Source organism: Oncorhynchus nerka, linkage group LG15, assembly GCF_034236695.1.
Source record: "Oncorhynchus nerka isolate Pitt River linkage group LG15, Oner_Uvic_2.0, whole genome shotgun sequence".
NCBI classification, from domain to species: domain Eukaryota; kingdom Metazoa; phylum Chordata; class Actinopteri; order Salmoniformes; family Salmonidae; genus Oncorhynchus; species Oncorhynchus nerka.
In genome coordinates this window covers 79,029,565-79,052,672 of record NC_088410.1, presented here as the reverse complement: position 1 = coordinate 79,052,672, position 23,108 = coordinate 79,029,565, and the positions used below count along the sequence as shown (strand labels likewise).

At 42.5% G+C, this 23,108-nt stretch overlaps 1 protein-coding gene across 2 annotated transcripts in view; it reads right to left on the bottom strand.

Moving 5' to 3' along the window:
• Window positions 1-15,256: 15,256 nt before the first annotated feature.
• LOC115143749 (dysbindin-like) overlaps window positions 15,257-23,108 on the bottom strand; it is a 28,746-nt gene continuing 20,894 nt past the window's right edge. For both annotated transcript variants that reach the window (XM_029684225.2, XM_029684226.2), the window contains exon 4: window positions 15,257-23,030. In XM_029684225.2, coding sequence (XP_029540085.1) covers window positions 22,774-23,030 — 257 coding nt within the window. In that variant the 3' untranslated portion in view covers window positions 15,257-22,773. The remainder of the gene's footprint in view (window positions 23,031-23,108) is intronic.

The window sequence follows — 23,108 nt, the reverse complement described above, 5'->3', positions numbered from 1 at the left end:
TGAAATTGTTAGGTTAGATTACTTGTTAGATATTAGTGTATGGTCGGAACTAGAAGCACAAGCATTTCGCTACACTCACATTAACATCTGCTAACCATGTGTATGTGACAAATAAGATTTGATTTGATATGCCTAGATTAACTCTGGTCTTCAATCTAGGCAGTAAATCGTCTTGCCTGCAGAGATCAGCAAGCCGTAGCAAGTCTATATTTTAACCATACCTAAAATGTGGTTTGGAGATTGTGGTCTTTCTCTTCTTAATCCCTGTATAAAAATGTGACCCTTGGTTGTTCTCATTCAGACCCAGAGAAGAAGGTGGACTCTGGGGTTAGTAGGGGCCAGAACAGCGAGGGCACAGTGGATGAGGATCCTCCTGGGGAGAAGTTCTACTACGACAAAACAAAGTGCTTCATCTGAGATTTAATTTTAGGTATATAAAAGAATTAACAGGTATTTTTAAACCATTTTCCTGTTTGATGAAAGAGTGGTGAATTAAATCTGATTCCCCCCCCCCCCCCCCCCCCTTCTGTGTGTATCAGGACCACCTGGGCGGAGTAAAGGACGCTGAATGTGGAGACGTTTGGGGTTCCGGGCCGATTTCTGAGGGGCAGTGGATTCTGAGGGGTCTATTGTGGCAGGAGTGCTGGGAGTGCCAACCCCATGCCCAAAGTGGACAGTGTAAGGGTGTGAAAACGGATGGGCAGTTTTTCCACCTCACTTACTGTCCTTAACGTTAGGTTTTTGTCTCGTTTTAGTTTCCTAGATGCTTTCCAATGTCGTGGAATTATCAGAATTTGTTGGTAACATTTGTAAGATGTTTAATATTCATCAAATGTGTGTAAATTACTTCTCATAAGAATGTATTTTGTTGTACTATAGTGGTGGCCATTGGCAGTTATCTGTTCTATGTCAGGACTAAGTTGCATGGGCCACATGAGAGGGGAGAGGTCAAAGTGTCATCATGTGTAAACATATCTTTTACTCCCTACCTTTCCCAGTGGGGAAAGGAGGGGTTGCAGTGTCTGGAATCATTCTATGCTCCCTTTTATGTTGTTTCTATCTTAACCTATAGCCTCACCCTCCTATCCGTGAGTTTGTCCAGGAGTTTGTATTTAGAGTGGGTTGTATATAAATGACAATTTGATATATGCCTGTTGATATGGAGGATTTGGTTTATGGTTCTGGGGCTTGGGGAAGGAGACAAAGCTGAACGATGAATTATGTCTATGCTGTCTATGTGTGTTTTTGCTATTAAAGGAACTCCGTTGCATTGTAAGGGGGCTCTCAGAGAATCCACTGGGAGACACTGGATTATCTGAGAGTCACAGGATTGTGATAAGAGCTCATATAATTAAAGATGGACTTTTATAACTAACTCTGATGTGTGTGTGTGGTTTGCTCCCATGATTAGGTAAATAGAGGAAATTTCCACGACACCAACTACAATCACTTGGCATCTCTTTTTGTTTGAATCTTTTACTGTTATTTATGTAAGAGTTGACACTGAAGTGTCCTAAGATTCCTTCCCTCTCTCTTGAAACACTTGTTATTGGCCCTGTAGTACTTAAATCTAAATGACCAAATGTAATATTTTATGGTTTCTTTTCTCCTTTGTGCCTTGTCAAAGTTTCAATTTTTTTATTTTTTTTTGTCTGGCTTGTAACTATTTGCACAGTAATCGCAATTGGGTACTTCATTTATTCTGACTACTAAGAAACTTTCATTCATGGTAATGTCATTTCTCTACATATTAGAAGAAGCATCCAATTCTTGATTTTGCCCAATGGGTGGAGGGGGAGCCATTATTCGTTGTTTACTTCTTAGAGATTGGACCAAAGCAATGTACCTACATTTTATTTTCTACATTTGGGCATGTCTAGTGAATGCCCAAATGTATACACATTGTCCACTTGCTAACTTGGTTATGGTTGTACAAAAGCAAATCATTTTATTTCTCTTGAAAGTGAAAATTCACATTGACACTGTGGGAAACTTGTATTGTTACTAAATACATTAATAAACTACATGACAAATTGATTGTGTTTGGATTTTTCACATTCTGCCAACAGTGAACTTCAAACAATTTGCAGAAGTGATTTGATCTCAACATTGAAATTAATATATTTACATGCTGCTCCAACTACACTGTAGTGTTAATAATTTGTATATGCTGGTGTGCAGAAAGAGGCTAGCTAGTTGAACCTGGGGCCCCGGTTGTCTAACTCACTCAGGTCAAGGTGTTGTCAGGGCTAGGGATGGAGTCCAGGTCTGGTTCTGTGGCAGAGTTTGAGTCTCCCTCATTGTAGGGGTGAGGGTCATGATCACCCAGCTCCTGGCCTGGGGCTTGTATGGAGACTAACCTCTGCAGTGAGAGAAAGGGGATGAGTTGGCTGTCTAGAGCAGTAGTAGCAAACTAGATTACATGTCACTAGGTCTCCAAAAATAAGTTTAAGCCTTTGCATATGTAACAGGGTTATATTAGTGATTACCCTTGCCACTTTATTGTTAAGTCAATGGGTTTTTGGTTTTATTTTTGTCTTGCCTTCACCTACTCAACATGGCATCTTATTGGCTGGTTTGCGTAGCTTGCTTACGAGGGAGGATGTTTCAGTTAGAATCGTCCCAGCGAACAAGCACCAAACCAGCGGTAATTTGTTGGTTGCAAAGCACTGTACATCAAAAGTGATGTTTATACTCCCAAGGGATGATTTAAATGTACAATTTATATCAATGTTATTAAAACACCACACATAAGATGTAGCGTGTTTTTGGTGCATATTTGTTGTGCATTCTGTTGTAGAAAATTGGGGGGGTTCGTATATTTTGTACAGTGCGTGAGTGCAGAGTTGGATGGTGAGCCATGCATTGCATGACGTGCAATTTTGTGCTGTTTCTATCAGGTACATTGTTAAAAATATTATATTGTATATTGTAATTGTTGCATTATTTTGGAAACTACATTGCCCAGTGAACAAGCACCAAACCAGCGTGCGTGAGTGCAGAGTTGGATGGTGAGCCGTGCATTGCATGACCTGCAATTTTGTTATGTTTCCATAAGAATACATCTCCATGACTGGTGCTACAAGTTGGAGTTCGTGTCGATGATTTATTGTACACAACACAAGAAGAGTACTGTTACAGTGGTGCCGTGACCGTTCTTCTGACTGTTCTTCTGGATCATCCTTCTCTAGATTACCATCTCAGAACTTCGCCGTGGTTGCAGTTGGAGAATCAGATAAGACGTTGCTGGTGCAGTTTATGGCGATATTGCATTTCGCTACTGCAACGTTTTATTATCAAAATTTATGATTTCTCTGATTGGGACTTTCTCTTCACAGATAAACGAAAACTTTTGTGTTACTTGTTTATTTGCATTTCTAACATATTTCTGATATAACTAGGGTACATTTTGCCAGTGTACTAGATGTAGGTTAGATTTTGAAGAATAGGGAGGTCTCCATGGATTTCATAGCAGACATAGTACAGCAGATTGGTCATTCCATTGGGGAGAACATTGCCTCCTGTTTGGAGTCAAAGGCAATTGTTGGACATGTTGGGGACAATGTTATGGGGAGTGTATGCAGCTCGAGGGGTATGGATGTGTCAGACCTGAACCTGGTATTGAAGTCTGATATCAAGGAGCCGGTGTATTTTCGGGGAGATGACTTTGAAAAGTGCACAGTGCATGAGTGGGAGGATATGGTCATGGTTTACATACGTAAGAGGGGCGTATCTGTGATGGACCAAGTTGAGGTTATGGGTAGACTTATGGGAAGGGCCCACGATGTTGTTAAAGTCGGCATACGCAGCAATCCCTCTGTTAATTTAAGGCCCAAGTCCCATCTTTGACATTCTGAAACAACATTTTAGTGACACTGCTTTTTCAGCATGCCCCCCGCTGAATTTGATGCCACATTGCCTTTGACTGATGAACAACCATTCGACTATTGGCTCTGACTGAACAGGGCTATGAAGGTTGCTGAAGATTGTCTAAAGAGAAGAGAAAAAGTGTTGAAGACCCATCTCGTGAGCTCACAGTCATGTTCATCAGACATTACTCTTAACGCTGAACTGTCGCTTATCTTTAAGTGCAAGCCATTACAGCAGTGGACTGCTGCAGATGTTCTTGAGAGGTTGGATGAATACAGGAGGGAGCAGAGGTACTTTCACTTATCTAAGGTGACCCCAGCTGTCACAACAATGAAGCAGGAAGTTGGTGCTGTCATGCCACTCACCATGCCTGCTGTGAGAACCCACATGGAAGTACCCAATACGTTGCCTTACCCAGCCCAGACTATTCAGGGCTCAGCTGAGCCAATGGAACGTATCCTTGCAATGCTGGAGCGTGTGTTGGAGCAGAGGCCACAACAGTCTAACTGTCAGTTCCATAAAGGGAATAGGAGCAAATTGAGGTCTAATGGGCCATGTGAAGTTTGCGGGGATGCTGGACATGATACTTACTTTCACTGCAGGGCCAATCACCTCTGCTTTCTTTGTCATGTAGCTGGCCACGCACGTTCTCAGTGCCCCAGGGCCGCAGCTCTGAGCACATCTGGTGGAGTCCCTACAGTAATCACTGCTCAGCTCCCGGAAAGCTAGTGGCCTGCATGTTGAAGGGAAGAGTGTTGGGCCTTTTGTAGAGTCCCCATCAGTGAGAGTTGTTGATTTGGAGTCTGTATATAAAAGTGTTTGTGACGAAATGAAGAGTATCATAATGCAGAACACACAGAGACTTTCCCCATATGATGATTTATTCTATGCCAGGGTGTTAATAGGAGGATAAGTGGAAGTGAGAGCTATGCTTGACAGTGGGTCCATGGCTTATACCTTGAGCTCTAGGGTCTTACCTGAAGTGTTGCATGCAGGAGTGTTGAAAAGTCCATCAATGAGTCCTACAGAGGTAGTCTTGGTTGGTTGTGGTGGGTTGAAGATGAGGCCTTTGGGAGTATGTGAGCTGGAGATGGAGGTGTATGGCTGTAGAGTTGCCATGCCTACACTGGTGGTTGAGGGCCAGAGTGATGACCTCATCTTGGGCAGCAATCTCCTAAAGCACTTAATTCGCCACCTGAAGACTAATGGAGAGCTCTGGAAGAGGGTTTATACTCCTGTGTGTGATGGGGGTGAGGAGAGCAAGCTAATCAACATGATGGCTAATGTGGAGAGATGGAGAGACAGTGAAGTACCTGACAAAGGTGGAACTGTGAGACTTAAAGGGGCTGTGACTCTGGGGCAGACTACGAAACACTCAGAATCTATCAGCGGGAAGTGTTGTTCTCATCGAGCCCAGCAGTTCAAGGACAACACCAAGGTCAATCCAGGTAGGGAGGACAGTAGCTCTATTGCGGGGGGATGGGTGGCTCCCTGTTAGAGCGATCTCTCACCCCGGATTAGACAAAGATTTTTTATTCAACAAACAAGACACACAAGACATTCTCCTAACACCCGGCAGGGCCCGACATCCCAGTTATTTGCAAGAGGAAGCGACTTAAGTACAGAGGACAAAGAGCCAGATGCCTGGTCAGGACCCGGAAAAGGCAAGTGGGGAAGCTTCTGTTACTGTCAATACTACTCGCCAATGTGCAATCATTGGACAATAAACTAGACGAGGTACAATCACAAATATCCTACCAACAGGACATCAAAAACTGTAATATTCTATGTTTCACGGAATCGTGAAAACAACAGCTGGTGCACGAAATCTAAGAAAGTCTCTAGATTTTGCTCGCCTGAAGTATAGAGTATATTGTGATAAATTGCAGGCCACACTACTTGCCTAGAGAGTTTTCAGCTATACTTTTCGTGGCTGTTTATTTACCACCACAGACAGATGCTGGCACTAAGACCGCACTCAGTCAGCTGTATAAGGAAATAAGCAAACAGGAAACCACTCACCCAGAGGCGGCTCTCCTTGTGGCCGGAGACTTTAATGCAGGGAAACTTAAATCAGTTCTACCAAATTTCCATCAACATGTTAAATGTGCAACCAGAGGGAAACAAATTATAGATCACCTGTACTCCACACACAGAGACACATACAAAGCTCTCCCTCGCCCTCCATTTGGTAAATCCGACCACAACTCTATCCTTCTGATTCCTGCTTACAAGCAAAAATTAAAGCAAGAAGCACCAGTGACTCGGTCTACAAAAAAGTGGTCAGATGAAGCAGATGCTAAACTACAGGACTGTTTTGCTATCACAGAACTGGAACATGTTCCAGGATTCTTCCGATGGCATTGAAGAGTACACCACCACATCAGTCGCTGGCTTTATCAATAAGTGCATCGAGGACGTCGTCCCCACAGTGACTACCAGCCTACCAGATGAGCTAAATCACTTCTATGCTCACTTCGAGGCAAGCAACACTGATTCATGCATGAGAGAATCAGCTGTTCCAGACGACTGTGTGATCACGCTCTTCATAGCCGACGTGAGTAAGACCTTTAAACAGGTCAACATACACAAGGCTGTGGGGCCAGACGGATTACCAGGACGTGTGCTCCGGGGATGTGCTGACCAACTGGCAGGTGTCTTCACTGACATTTTCAACACGTCCCTGATTTAAGTATGTAATACCAACATGTTTCAAGCAGACCACCATAGTCCCTGTGCCAAAGAACACAAAGGCAACCTGCCTAAATGACTACCGACCCATAGCACTCACATCCATAGCCATGAAGTGCTTTGAAAGGTTGGTAATCGCTCACATCAACACCATTATCCCAGAAACCCTTGACCCACTCCAATTTACATACCGCCCAAACAGATCCACAGATGATGCCATCTCTATTGCACTCCACACTGCCCTTTCCCACCTGGACAAAAGGAACACTTATGTGAGAATGCTATTCATTGACTACAGCTCAGTGTTCAACACCATAGTACCCTCAAAGCTCATCACTAAGCGAAGGATCCTGGGACTAAATACCTCCCTCTGCAACTGGACCCTGGACTTCCTGACGGGCCGCCCCCAGGTGGTGAGGGTAGGTAGCAACACATCTGCCACGCTAATCCTCAACACTGGAGCTCCCAGGGGTGCGTGCTCAGTCCCCTCCTGTACTCCATGTTCACCCACCACTGCATGGCCAGGAATGACTCCAACACCATCATTAAGTTTGCAGACGACACAACAGTGTTAGGCCTGATCACCAAGAACGACGAGACAGCATATAGGGAGGGAGTCAGAGACCTGACCGGGTGGTGCCAGAATAACAACCTATCCCTCAACGTAACCAAGACTAAGGAGATTATTGTGGATTACAGGAAAAGGAGGACCGAGCATGCCCCCATTCTGATCGATGGGGCTGTAGTGGATCAGGTTGAGAGCTTCAAGTTCCTTGGTGTCCACATCAACAACAAACTAGAATGGTCCAAACACATCAAGACTGTCATGAAGAGGGCACGACAAAGCCTATTCCCCCTCAGGAAACTAAAAAGATTTGGCATGGGTCCTGAGATCCTCAAAAGGTTCTACAGCTGCAACATCGAGAGCATCCTGACTGGTTGCATCACTGCCTGGTACGGCAATTGCTCAGCCTCTTACAGAGGGTAGTACGTACGGCCCAGTACATCACTGGGGCTAAGCTGCCTGCCTGCCATCCAGGACCTCTACACCAGGCGGTGTCAGAAGAAGGCCCTAAAAATTGTCAAAGACCCCAGCCACAGTCATAGTCTGTCCTCTCTACTACCGCATAGCAAGCGGTACCGGAGTGCCAAGTCTAGGACAAAAAGGCTTCTCAACAGTTTTTACCCCCAAGCCATAAGACTCCTGAACAGGTAAATCAAATCAAAATAATTTGCATTACCCCCAAGCCCTCTTTTTACGCTGCTGCTACTCTCTGTTTATCAAATATGCATAGTCACTTTAACTATACATACTACCTCAATTGGGCTGATCAACCAGTGCTCCCGCACATTGGCTAACCGGGCTATCTGCATTGTGTCCCGCCACCCACCACCCGCCAACCACTCTTTTACGCTACTGCTACTCTCTGTTCATCATATATGCATAGTCACTTTAACCATATCTACATGTACATACTACCTCAATCAGCCTGACTAATCGGTGTCTGTATGTAGCCTCGCTACTTTTATAGCCTCGCTACTGTATATAGCCTGTCTTTTTGCTGTTGTTTTATTTCTTTACCTACCTGTTGTTCACCTAACACATTTGCACTATTGGTTAGAGCCTGTAAGTAAGCATTCCACTGTAATACCTGTTGTATTCAGCGCACATGAAAAATAAACTTTTATTTGATTTGATGCTTGTGAACAGAGATGGGTCGCCAAGCTGGCACCGTACGAGTTTGACATCAAGTACATCCCTGGAAAACATTTTTTTTTGTTGCAGACGCTTTGAGCAGAGAGCCCTTCGTATGGTCCAGTGCACTCCATCACCTGACAAGGGTCCCGTACGAGACCTTACTAGCTGAAGCTAATGCTGTGTGCACAGACAGAGTGCAAGATGTGTTTCGCTGGTCCAACCACCCCTTTGACAAAGCCTCTGACTCCAACGAAGTGGTCATTAGCTGTCAGGCTACTGTTGACCCCCCATCTGGTGCTTTATCAAGACATGAAGTTGCAGCTGTTCTTCATTCACACGGGTGCTGGGTGGGTGAAGTGAGCTCACATGCACTCCTGTTGCCACAGCTTCCCCAGGCTGTTATGCCATCAGAGCAGACCAATGTCGATGTTCTGCCACACGACCTACTGATGAGTAAGCAGGGTGATGACAACGTGATCTGCAAAGTGATCTTTTTTTGTGGAGAGGGGGAGGAGACCCTCCCGGAGAGAGTGTGCCCATGAGAGTGTTGAGGTTTTGTGTCTTCTCAGAAGTTGGGACAAGTTGAACATGAAGATGGGTGTACAGTATCGTGTTTCGAATACTGTGGTTACAAAGAGGAAAACATATCTGTATGTGGTTCCAGCCTCCATGAAAGCAATGCTGTTGAAACTAATTCCAAAATGTTTTGGGACACTGTAAAGTCCATGGAGAATAAGAGCACCTCCTCCCAGCTGCCCACTGCACTGAGGATAGGAAACATGTCACCACCGATAAATCTACGATAATCGATCATTTCAATAAACAGTTTTCTACGGCTGGCCACGCTTTCCACCTGGCTATCCCTACCCCGGCCAACATCTTTGCACCCCCTGCAGTAACTTGCCCAAGCCACCCCCACTATTTCTTCACCCAAATCCAGACAGCTGATGTTCTGAAAGTGCTGAAAAATCTGGATCCCCACAAATCAGCTGGCTAGACAATCCGGACCCTCTCTTTCTAAAATTATCCACCAAAATTGTTGCAACCCCTATTACTAGCCTATTCAACCTCTCTTTCGTATAGTCTGAGAGCCCCAAAGATTGGAAAGCTGCAGCGGTCATCTCCCTCTTCAAAGGGGGAGAGACTCTAGACCCAAACTCTTATAGACCTATATCCATCCTGCCCTGCCTTTCTAAAATCTTCGAAAGCCAAGTTAACAAACAGATCACCGACTATTTAGAATCCCACCGTACCTTCTCCACTATGCAATCTATGCAACCACTCTCAAGGTCCTAAATGGTATCATAACCGCCATCGATAAAAGACAGTACTGTGCAAACCTCCAAATGAGCTTCAACGCCATACAACACTCTTTCCGTGGCCTCGAACTGCTTTTAAATGCTAGTAAAACTAAGTGCATGCTCTTCAACCGTTTGCTGCCCCCACCCTCCTGCCCGATTAGTATCACTACTCTGGACAGTTCTGACCTAGAATATGTGGACAACTACAAATACCTAGGTGTTTGGTTAGACTGTAAACTCTCCTTCCAGACTCACATTAAGCATCTCCAATCCAAAATTAAATCTAGAATTGGCTTCCTATTTCGCAACAAAGCCTCCTTCACTCATGCTGCCAAACATACCCTCGTATCCTACCGATCCTCGACTATCCTACCGATCCATGACTTCGGCGATGTCATCTACAAAATAACCTCCAACACTCTACTCAGCAAACTGGATGTAGTCTATCACAGTGCCATCCGTTTTGTCACCAAAGCCCCATATACTGTACTACCCACCACTGCGACATGTTTGCTCTCGTTGGCTGGTCCTCACTACATATTTGTTGCCAAAGCTACTGGCTCCAGGTCATCTATAAGTCTATGCTAGGTAAAGCCTCACCTTATCTCAGCTCACCGGTCACCATAGCAACACCCACCCGTAGCACGCGCTCCAGCAGGTGTATTTCACTGGTCATCCCCAAAGCCAACTCTTCCTTTGGCCGCCTTTTCTTCCAGTTCTCTGCTGCCAATGACTGGAACGAATTGCAAAAATCAGTGAAACTGGAGTCTTATATCTCCCTCTCTAACTTTAAGCAGCAGCTGTCAGAGCAGCTTACCGATCACTGTAGCTGTACACCTCCAATCTGTAAATAGCACACCCAACCCAACCTCATCCCCATATTTGTACTTACCCTCTTGCTCTTTTGCACACCATTATCTCTACTTGCACATCATCATCTGCACATCTATCACTCCAGTGTTAATGCTAAATTGTAAATATTTCGCCTCTATGGCCTATTTATTGCTTACCTCCCTACTCTTCTACATTTGCACACACTGTACATATATTTTTCTATTATGTTATTGCCTGTACGTTTGTTTATGTGTAACTCTGTGTTGTTGTTTTTGTTGCACTGCTTTGGTTTATCTTGGCCAGGTTGCAGTTGTAAATGAGAACTTGTTCTCAACTGGCCTACCTGGTTAAATAAAGGTGAAATAGAAATAAAATAAACTTTTTTTTAAACCATCTTACATATAAAACCTTATTTGTTCATAGAAAATTGTGAATAACTCAACACACGTTAATGAGAAGGGTGTGCTTGAAAGGATGCTCATAACTCTGCAATGTTGGATTGTATTGGAGAGAGTCTCAGTCTTAAATCATTTTCCACACACAGTATGTGCCTGTATTTAGTTTTCATGCTAGAAAGAGCCGAGAATCCACTCTCACATTAGAGCATGGTTGCAAAGGGCATCAGTGTCTTAACAGCGCGATTCAAATTCAATTTTCACAGAAACGCTTGTTGCAATTTCGATGAGGCTCTCTTGTTCAGATATCGGTAAGTGGACTGGAGGCAGGGCATGAAAGGGATAACTAATCCAGTTGTTAATGCCATCCGTTTCGGAAAAGTACCTGTGTAATTGCGCACCCAACTAACTCAGGTGCTTCGCTATTTCACATTTGACATTGTCCGTAAGATTGAGTTCAAATCATGGTGTGATGATGGAAAGACCTGTGTGTTGTCTTTGTTAATGCAGGCAGAGAAGAGCTCCAAGTTCTTAATCATAGCCTCAATTTTGTCTCACACATTGAATATAGTTGAGGAGAGTCCCTGTAATCCTAGATTCAGATCATTCAGGTGAGAAAAAACATCACCCAGATAGGCCAGTCATTTTTTTCAAATTGGCATGATTTGATCTCTCGATGTCTGCGCAAGAGTGAAGGTTTCATCGAGTTCTGAGATAGTACTTTTGCACATATAACACACTGTGGCTGAGGAAAGGCACTACTTCCAATATAAGTGAACCCCAAATCAATGTAGTTCTCATCATATTGCGCCTCTTCTGTGGTCCAACGTCCCTGTCTGTTGTTTGGTGCTTTCCTGGGTAATGGGGCAGTAGCTCTTCGGCTGCATCAGATTCACAACTGTCAGTGTTCATGCTAGCTAGGCTAACAACAAACGTAGAATTACTGAGCATAGCATTGAATGTGCTCGTGGAAGCAGAACAACTTGTGTCGTCAACAGGTGCAGGTGTAGTACTGTTGATAGTAGCAGTACTACCAGTAGAGCTGGTATGTGTCTTTATGGACGCGGGCCTTACTAAATGGACTGTTCTAAAATGTGAACACATTTTTTTTTAAACAACCAAAAAAGTATTATTATTAATATATTTTTTTCCCGTGAATCATATTTGTATTTGACGTACCCCCAACGGCATTGCACCCCAATTTGGGAATACCTGAACTTGACAGGCAGACAACTTCGTCCATTGCTTCCATCATCACAGTGTATTTTTCTGCAGTCTGTGCACAAGTGATAAACAGAGTAAAATAGGGATTGTCCCGTCGCTCTGGATAAGAGCGTCTGCTAAATGACTTAAATGTAAATGTAAATGATGGTGGTAAAGCACCAGGTGATTTGCATACAAAAACAGTCAAATCAGATACCTCACATGTTGTTGTTCTAGTGTTATGCAACACTTACAGTGCATTCAGAACGTATTCAGACCTCCTGACTTTTTCCACATTTTGTTACGTTACAGCCTTATTCTTAAATCGATTCAATTGTTTTTTTCCCACATCAATCTACACACAATACCCCAATCTACACACCTGTATTTGGGAAGTTCCTCCCATTCCTCTCTGCAGATCCTCTCAAGCCCTGTCAGGTTGGATGGGGAGCGTTGCGGCACAGTTATTTTCAGGTCTCTCCAAAGATGTTTGATCGGGTTCAAGTCCGGGCTCTGGCTAGTCCACTCAAGGACATTCAGAAACTTGTCCCAAAGCCACTCCTGCGTTGTCTTGGCTGTATACATAGGGTTGTTGTCCTGTTGGATGGTGAACCTTTACCCCCAGTCTGAGGTCCTGAGCGCTCTGGAGAAGGTTTTAATCAAGGGTCTCTCTGTACTTTGCCTCATTCATCTTTGCCTCGATCCTGACTACTGTCCCAGGCCCTGCTGCTGAAAAACATCCCCACAGCATGATGCTGCCACCAACATGCTTCACCATAGGGATGGTGCTAGGTTTCCTCCAGATGTGACGGTTGGCATTCAGGGCAAAAAGTCTGATCTTGGTATCATCAAACCAGAGAATCTTGTTTCTCATGGTCTGAGTCTTTAGGTGCATTTTGGCAAACTCCAATTGGGCTTTCATGTGCCTTTTACTGAGGAGTGGCTTCCGTCTGGCCACTCTGACATAAAGGCCTGATTGGTGGAGTGTTGCAGAGATGGTTGTCCTTCTAGAAGGTTCACCCTAACCCTAACCCACAGAGGAACTCTAGAGCTCGGTCAGAGTGACTATCTGGTTCTTTGTCACCCCCTGACCAAGGCTCGTCTCCCCCGATTTCTCAGTTTGGCCGGGCGACCAGTTCTAAAAAATGTCTAAAAACTTGTTTTTGCTTTGTCGTTATAGGGTATTATGTGTAGATTGTTGAGGGGGGGGAAAAATGTAATCCATTTTAGAATAAGGCCTAACAAAATGTGTCAACATACTTCAAAGTTGTTAAGTAATATATATTAAGCAATGTTCTTCTCCATTACAACTACTGCATTAATGAAAGAATGAATTATTTATTTCATTCATTCTATGAGACTTTCCTGATATTCCAAGCATCCCTTGAATGTGATGGCACCATTGTTGTCGATGAAGAACTCAAGTGTTTGGTGTGTCTGGCGTCACTGATGCGATTTCATAGTGACATGTTGAGTTTGGGGAATCTGACTAGAAAGGATCCTGTATCAAAAGGAGGATATTTTGGTTTTGGAATATAGTGACACAAAATGTTATTAGAGTTTCCTACTCTATACCAAGTACCAGCATTGTTTACCTTGTATATTTGCCACTCCAATGCTGACCTCATACATATCCCTCCCAAAGACTGGTGGGTTTTCATTCATGTCCTGAGAGTCTGACTTTTTTATTACCTCAAATGTAAGCTGTGAAATTAAATTGTTAGTTATGTACCTTGTTTGAGCTGCATAAAAGCTATGATAAATATGACAGATCAATTACATTTGGTAAATATTGTCATGAAATACAGGAAAAATATAAATAGATGAATGTTTCCTGGCAGGCTGATTTCTGAGTATTTGCTACTCTTCAGGTTCCGGTTCTGTCACGTTCTGACCTTAGTTCCTTTGTTTTGTCTTTGTTTTAGTATGGTCAGGGCGTGAGTTGGGGTGGGCAGTCTATGTTATTTTTTCTATGATTTGGGATTTCTGTGTTTGGCCTGGTATGGTTCTCAATCAGAGGCAGCTGTCAATCGTTGTCCCTGATTGAGAACCATACTTAGGTAGCCTGTTTTCACCCTTGAGTTGTGGGTGATTATTTTCTGTTGTGTGTCTTCACCAGACAGGACTGTTTCGTTGTCATTTCGTTCTTTCACTTTGTTGTTTTGTATTTCAGTGTTCAGTTTGTTTCATTAAATATTAACATCATGAACACATACGACGCTGCGCTTTGGTCCTCACCTTCTTCCACCCACGACGAGCGTGACAGGTTCTGTTCATAGTCCACAGACTTGTGGACCATCATCATGCCTGTCTCTGGTCATACTGAGAAGTCCCTTCGGCTACTTGTCCACTCCCTCCCCAAAGAATTGAAATGTCACATGGTACTGTCGCTCAACAAGAATCTGAAACAGAGTGGTGAGAATATACAGTTTAGAATCAGTATGATGGAGAAACGGGGAAATAATAAGAGAATTCTGGGACACTGAACAGGCTACAGGGTCATCAACTACCTGATGAAATATATTGTAGATGTCCAAACTATGAGTCTGTACTCACTTTGCCCAGCTCATAAGGAAAAGGCCCATGGTGCCCCTCTTCAAAATGGAATGAGTCATGATCCAGACCCTCTTCTGATGGCTCAAATCAAAGTGTATTTGTCAAGTGCGCCAAATTCAACAGATGAACAGTGAAATGCTTACTTACAGGCTCTAGCCAATAGTGCAAAAAAAGTATTAGGTGAACAATAGGTAAGTAAAGAAATAAAGATGAAATAAAAACAAAGAAAAAAAACAACTGAACAGGAGATACTGGCTTATCCAAACACCTGAGGGAATGAATATTCAAGATTCAGTCAATAGAGATGTCAATCTTTCCCTGGGGCATTTTTTTGTTTGTTTAAAAAAAGTGTACTGCAGAAAATTTGCTTTAAAACTGCAACTAGGTGTAGAATTTTAGGAAATTAACTTTAAAATGTACATTTGTCTCTCTGCTGTCAAGAGGTGGGCCACTAACATTTGTTCGATTAGAACCCCCAAAAGGCTTGATCCGGTTCTTCTTAACATCAAATTAATTACAGTGGTTAAAGGCTGTAGGCTTGTTCTCCACTGTAATGCTTATTATTGCATGAAACCCAATCATTTGCAAGTGTTATAGTTTGCAGAGTAGGGAGTCTTTGTTCATGTTGTAAGACCTTTGTGACGGTTCCTGTGTCAGTGTGGATGAATCTCTTCAAGGATGATGGTATTTCATGACTCTTACACCGGTTTAGTATTTAGTATTTATTATGAGCCCCATTAGCTGCTGCCAAGGTAGCGGGTACTCTTCCTTGGGTTCAAACAGGGTTCAAACAGTTACAGTGGCAAGAAAAAGTATGTGAACCCTTTGGAATTACCTGAATTTCTGCATAAATTAGTCATCAAATTTGATCTGATCTTCATCTTGGTCACAACAATAGACAAAAACAGTGTGCTTAAACTAATATCACACAAATAATTGTATTTCTCTTGTCTATATTGAATACATCATTTAAACATTCACCTTGTAGATTGGGAAAAGTATGTGAACACCTAGGCTAATGACTTTTCCAAAAGCTAATTGGAGTCAGGAGTCAGCTGACCTGGAGTCCAATCATGAGACGAGATTGGAGATGTTGGTTAGAGCTGCCCTGCCCTATAAAAACACTCACAAAATTTGAGTTTGCTATTCACAAGAAGCATTGCCTGATGTGAACTGTGCCTTGAACAAAAGAGATCTCAGAAGACCTAAGATTAAGAATAGTTTAACTTGCATAATGCTGGAAAGGGTCACAAAATTATCTCTAAAATCCTTGATGTTCATCAGTCCATGGTAAGACAAATTGTCTATAAATAGAGAAAGTTCAGCACTGTTGCTACTCTCCCTACGAGTGGCCGTCCTGCAAAGATGACTGCAAGAGCACAGTGCAGAATGCTCAATGACGTTAAGAAGAATCCTAGAGTGTCAGCTAAAGACTTACAGAAATCTCTGGAACATGCATCTCTTTTGACGAGTCTACGATATGTAAAACACTAAACAAGAATGGTGTTCATGGGAAGACACCATGGAAGAAGCCACTGCTGTCCTAAAAAAACATTGCTGCACGTCTGAAGTTCGCAAAAGAGCAACTGGATGTTCCACAGAGATTCTGGCTAAATATTCTGTGGACAGAATAAACTAAAGTCGGGTTGTTTGGAAGGAACACACAAAAAAGGCATCGCACACCAACATCAAAACCTCATCCCAACTGTAAAGTATGGTGGAGGGAGCATTATGGTTTGGGACTGCTTTGCTGAAAAAATAAAAAAATGGAAAAAATGTACTGAAAAATTAATTCCCAAGTTTATCAAGACATTTTGCATGATAATGTAAGGCTATCTGTCCACCAATTGAAGTTCAACAGAAGTTGGGTGATGCAACAGGACAACAACCCAAAACACAGAAAAAAAATCAACAACAGGATGGCTTCAATGGAAGAAAATATGCCTTCTGGAGTGGCCCAGTCAGAGTCCTGACCTCAACCCAATTTAAAATGTTGTGGCATGACCTCGAGAGCGGATCACACCAGACATCCTAAGAATATTGCTGAACTGAAACCGTTTTGTAAAGATGAATGGTCCAAAATTCCTCCTGACCATTGTGCAGGTCTGATCCGCAACTACCGAAAACGTTTGGATGAGTTTATTGCTGCCAAAGGACGGTCAACCAGTTATTAAATGCAAGGGTTCACATACTTTTACCCACCCTACACTGTGAATGTTTACACAGTGTGTTCCATAAAAACATGAAAATGTATAATTGTGTGTTATTAGTTTAAGCAGACTGTGTTTGTCTATTGTGGTGACTTAGATGAAGATCAGATAAAATGTTATGACCAATTTATGTAGAAATACAGATAATTCCAAAGGGTTCACATACTTTTTCCTGCCACTGTACATCACCACAAAACACAACAGCCTACATCACAAATAAAACAACACATCTTACAAGACATTACTACATTATTACTCTAATATTACAAATGTAGAATATTAAATCCACAATACAACAATTCCACAACATTACTGTGTGTGTGTGTGTGTGTGTGTGTGTGTGTGTGTGTGTGTGTGTGTGTGTGGGTGTGTCTCTTCACTGTCCACGTTATGCCGTGAGGTATTATTTTATCTGTTGTTTTTTAAAATCTGATTTTACTGCTCGCTTCAGATACTTAATGTGGAAGAGAGTTCCATGTAGTCATGGCTCTATGTAGTACTGTATGTTTCTGGGGACTGTGAAGAGACCCCTGGTGGCATGTCTTGTAGGTATCTGAGCTGCGTGTTAGCTGTTTGAACAGACAGTTCGGTGCCTTCAACACATCAATAACTCTCACAAAGACAAGTAGTGATGCTGTCAATCTCTCCTCTACTTTGAGCCAGGAGAGATTGACATGAATCTTATTGATATCCGCCCTCCGTATACATTTAAGGGCCAGCCGTGCTGCTCTGTTCTGGGCCAACTGTAATTTGCCTATGTTATTCTTTGTGACACTTGACCATGTAACTGGGCAGTAGTCCAGGTGTAATAAAACTAGGGCCAGTAGGACTCGTTTAAATGATTGTGATGCCAAGAAAGCAGAGCATTGCCTTATCACGGACAAACCTCTCCCAATCTTAGTTACCGCTGCATCAATACGTTTTGACCCTGACAGTTTACAGTCTAGGGTTACACTAAGCAGTTTAGTCTCCTCAACTTGTTAAATTGACACATTATTCATTATAAGATTTAGATGAGGTTTAGGGTTTAGTGAATGATTTGTCCTCAATACAATGATTTTAGTGTTTTATATGGGTTTGAGAGCTGATTATACAGTAGACTCGTAAGGTTGAACTAGACCAATTTTTTTTTGACCAAACAGACCCCAATTCCTCATAGAGAGAACACAATAAGCATGGGGTTTCATATTATGCCCAGTTAAAGGGATAGTTCACCCAAATTTCTAAATTACATATTGGTTTACCCTGTAAACAGTCTATGGACAAGGTATGACAGCAATCCATGTTTTAGTTTAGTTTCCCTTGCATTGTTTCCATATGCTAACCTTTTAGCATTCGTGGCACAAATCCCATTCAAGTCATGGGACTGATATAAGCATTTTTCATGCATCATGTCCAAATCATCCAAAAGTATCTAAAATTGATTGTGAAGCTCAACAAAGTCACGTATAAATGATTTGACCGTGATGTGTGAAAAATGCTAATATCTGTCCCGTGACTTGAATTGGATTTGTGCCACAAATGCTAAAACGTTTGCATTTTAGGTGGGTGCTACACAGAGTGGAAGAGGAGAAGTCCAGTGGCTAAAAGACCAGGATTGCCTTCTACAAGATCAGCAGCAGACTGCATCATCATCCACCATCCTCTGACCAGCTAGCTCCCTTCACTCAAGCCATGATCTGACCTTCTCCATCTTTGGAGGATGCAGCATTCAAAGACTTAGCCTCTATTGGTTGACCTGTCATGATATATTGCTTGTTTGTTTTTTGCTCTTGAAGAGCTTTGTGATTCTATGAAACGCGCTATAGAAGTATAATAAAAAAATAAAATAATTGTTATTATTATTAGTGGAAACAATACTAAAGAAACTAAACCAAAGCATGGATTGCTGTCATACATTGTCCATAGACTGCTTACAGAGTAAGGCAACCAATATGTAATTTTGTAATTTGGGTGAACTATACCTTTAAGGCATCACGATTAACCATCACTATTTGTGGGAATATGGAGTTACTTTGACCTGCAGGGTGGTTTAAGACAGACATCAGCAATTGGATACACCTCTCCTTTACAAGCTTTTAACTGACCCTAAAGTGTATCATGAAGATTCTTTGGTAATGGGGCCTTCCTGAAAGGAGTCAGTAACACTGTAGTAAGCCTGTCCGGAACATCACAAATTAACAATGTTGTATGTTTACTGTATGTGATTCATAATTCTACATTTACATTTTATATGTTAATGTTATCCAGAGCGACTGACAGTAGAGTGCATATATAAAAAAGAAAAAAAAATCATAGCAAACCATTCACATCTTAATATAATATGTGGGGTCAACATTGCAGAACAGCATAGATACCCTTTCTAAATTAGAAAAGTACGTAGAATACATTAAAGTTCAAGCTTCCATCAATAGTCAATTTCAAACTCTGATAAAATAAGTCCAGAATGTGCAGAGTGTACACTTTGCTAACAGCATATTCAGGTCATTTAAGAAATTACAAAATACCAAATCAGTACCATCACTTCATAGCTCAGTAGAGATAAATATGACCGATGTCATGGTAAAGCCAGACACAACAGCTGGATGACCAGCTAGAGGAGAGTGTGATAACATCTGGCAGGTCCTGAGCACAGACAGGAAATGCTGCCTTCCATGTAATACACACAGAGCCTCATATGTGTGCATATGTGTGTGCATTCATGTATGAGTGTGTGAGAGAGAGAGAAAGAGGAGGCCTTTAGGAGGAGGTGAGGAGAATATATTGAGAGAACTTTAAGAAATAATTAGGCAACTTCAAGATAAGGTCATATAGTATTTTTGAAGAACCTGCCAATGATTCAAAGTAAAATTTATGGAGTCAAATCCAAAGATTAAATTTACGCTGACGCTTCTGAATTATTAAATGTTGTTATTTGAGTGTGGCAGGGTAGCCTAGTGGTTAAAGCATTGGACTTGTAACCGGAATGTTGCAAGTTCAAACCCCTGAGCTGACAAGGTACAAATCTGTCGTTCTGCCCCTGAACAGGCAGTTAACCCACTGTTCCTAGGCCGTCATTGAAAAGAAGAATTTGTTCTTAACTGACTTGCCTGGTTAAATAAAAAAATTAAAATAGTGTGCTACTGTAGGTTAAAGCTGGTGTCTTCCTATATGTTTTGGGTATCATCGGGGTCATGTGTAGTAGGGCACACTGTAGTTGATGTTTTTACAATTGTTTTAGCACAATGTGCTGTGCTAAACATGACCCAGGTAACAATTTTACATGTATTGAAGGCAGTAACTCCCTTCACTGAGTGTACAAAACACCAGGTGAATCCAGGTGAAAGCAATGATCCCTTATTGATGTCACCTGTTAAATCCACCTCAATCAGTGTAGATCGGGGATAGGCCTAGCAGCCAGCTATCTAAACTTTTAGTAAGCATGGTCGAATTACCCACTGGCGTAGGGCCCATTGATCATCAGTTATCATATTAAAAACTGCAAACATTAGCCTCCACCCTTGGCAAAAAATGTAGAACTTCAGGAATTTTGATGTTAAACTGCAAAATTTTCTCTGCGCCGATGGCAAAATGAGTAGAATTGCATGAAATGAGTTGTAAAATTGCTAAATCCTCTCTCCGCCCCATGGCCCACAAGCCACTGCGGCCCCTCATGATGCGTTCCGTTTTTTTGTGGCCCCCACCCCATCAAAGTTGCCCATCCCTTGTGTAGATGAAGGGGAGGAGAGAGGTTAAAGAAGGATTTTTAAGCCTTGAAACAATTGAGACATGGATTGTGTGTGCCATTCAGAAGGTGTGAATGGGCAAGGCAAAAGGGCCTTTGAATGGAGTATGGTTGTACGTGCCAGGCGCGCTGGTTTTAGTGTGTCAAGAACTGCAATGTTGCTGGGATTTTCATGCTCAACAGTTTACCGTGTGAATCAATAATGGTCCACCAACCAAAGGACATCCAGCCAACTTGACGCAACTATAGGTAGCATTGGAATCAATATGGGCCAGCATCCCTGTGGAATGCTTATCGACACCTTGTAGAGTCCATGCCCAACGAATTGAGGCTGTTCTGAGGGCAAAAGGGGGTGCAACTCAATATTAGGAAGGTGTTCCTAATATTTTACACACTCAGTGTATTTGTTCGTTAATGGCAAAGTATTTTCTCCCACTCTTCTCTGCTGTTCCTCTCAAAATCTGTCATGTTGGATGGGGAGCGTCACTGCACAGCTATTTTCAGGTCTCTCCAGAGATATTTGATCGGGTTCAAGTCCGGGCTCTGGCTGGTCCACACAAGGACATTCAGAAACTTGTCCTGAAGCCACTCCTGTGTTGTCTTGGCTGTGTGCTTAGGGTTGTTGTCCTGTTAGAAGGTGAACCTTTCCCCAGTCTGAGGTCCTGAGTGCTCTGGAGCAAGTTTTCATCAAGGATCTCTCTGTACTTTGCACCGTTCATCTTTCCCTCAATCCTGACTAGTCTCCCAGTCCCTGCCGCTGAAAAACATCCCCACAACATGCTGCCACCACCATGCTTCACCATAGGGATGGTGCCAGGTTTCCTCCAGACGTTAACGCTTGGCACTTAAGCCAATGAGTTCAATCTTGGTTTCATCAGACCAGAGAATCTTGTTTCTCATGGTCTGAGAGTCCTTTAGGTGCCTTTAGGCAAACTACAAGTAGGGTGTCATGTGTCTTTTACTGAGGAAAGGCATCCGTCTCTACCTTAAAGGCCTGATTGGTGAAGTGCTGCAAAGATGGTTGTCCTTCTGAAAGGTTCTCTCATCTCCACAGAGGAACTCTGGAGCTCTGTTAGAGTGACCATCGGGTTCTTGGAAACCTTCCTGACCAAGGCCCTTCACCCCCGATTGCTCAGATTGTTCCTAGAGCTTGCCGCCCAGCCAGTCTTGGTGGTTCCAAACTTTCCATTTAGGAATGATGGAGTCAACTGTGTTCTTGAGGACCTTCAATGCTGCAGAAATGTTTTGGTGCCCTTCCCCCATATCTGTGCCTCGACACAATCCTATCTCGGAGCTCTACGGACAATTCCTTAGACCTCATGGTTTGGTTTTTGCTCTGACATGCACTGTCAACTGTGTGGCCTTATATAGACAAGTGTGTGAATTACCAAATAATGTCCAGTCAATTGAATTTACCACAGGTGGACTCCAATCAAGTTGTGGAAACATCTCAAGGATGATCAATGAAAACAGGATGCAGTTCAATTTAGAGTCTCATATCAAATGGTCTGAATGCTTATGTAAATAAGTTATTTCTGTTTATTTTTTTCATACATTTGCAAAAATTTCAATTTTTTTTTTTTCACTTTCTCATTATAGGTTATCGTGTGTAGATTGATGAATATTTTTTTTATTTAATACATTTTAGGATAAGGCTGTAACATTACAAAATGTGGAAAAGGGGAAGGGGTCTGAATTCCGAATGCACTGTATATATCAAAATGAAAGCAACACTATGCAATATATACAGTACATCCTTAGTTTTTATTTGTGGCAGGTGTTTTGGGATTGGTTCAACATTTTGAGGAATACGGGAACTAAGGGCCAGATTTACTCAGCATTGCAGTTACTCTCTACAGAATGTTTTTGTGTGTGTAATTGCACAATTGTAAATCCCTGTCTGTAGTACAGTAAAGCATGCTTACATGGTTGCATATTTCACAACTCTATTATGTACATATCCTGGCTGTAGAGTACACACAGGAATGTACTTCCTCAAATGTCCGTATCACACGTCGCTAGACCCTACTAGAATCTCAAATGAGGAAATAAAAATAAATATCTTGTTACCTATATGCCAGAAGTATATATGGAGATCAGCAAGCTTTGAGAAGATTTGGCCTTATATTTACAGTTCAGACAAAACTAAATGAAGGGTAAAGAAAATGTTGTGATAGTGATAGTTGCCAGTCCATGGAACACCTCTGTGTGTGAATGTCCCGTTTCAGTGATAATTGTCAGCACCAGTATGTCCAAAATGTTAGTGAATATTGGAAGTGAAGCAAGGCCTCTATGAAGAGAAGATGGGCCGATCCTTCTCATCTTTCCCTGGGGTTGATCCCATCAGCAAGAGTGTGCCGACATTCACATCCTCATCATCTGATTGGACTACAGGGGTTTCCCTTCCATCCTCATTGGTGTTCTGGCTGTTGGTGGAGGAAGTGGAGGAGGTGGAGGACATGCGGGACTTCCCCACACAACCACCTGTGTTGTGGGGAGAGCGTCCCTGGCTGATGACCTCATTGTTGTTGTTGTTGCCATGAACTACTGTGGGTGAAATGAAAAGGATGTTAGGCCACAGATTATCAATGCTGCACTCAGTATTGCAGTTAATGTTGCCAGCTA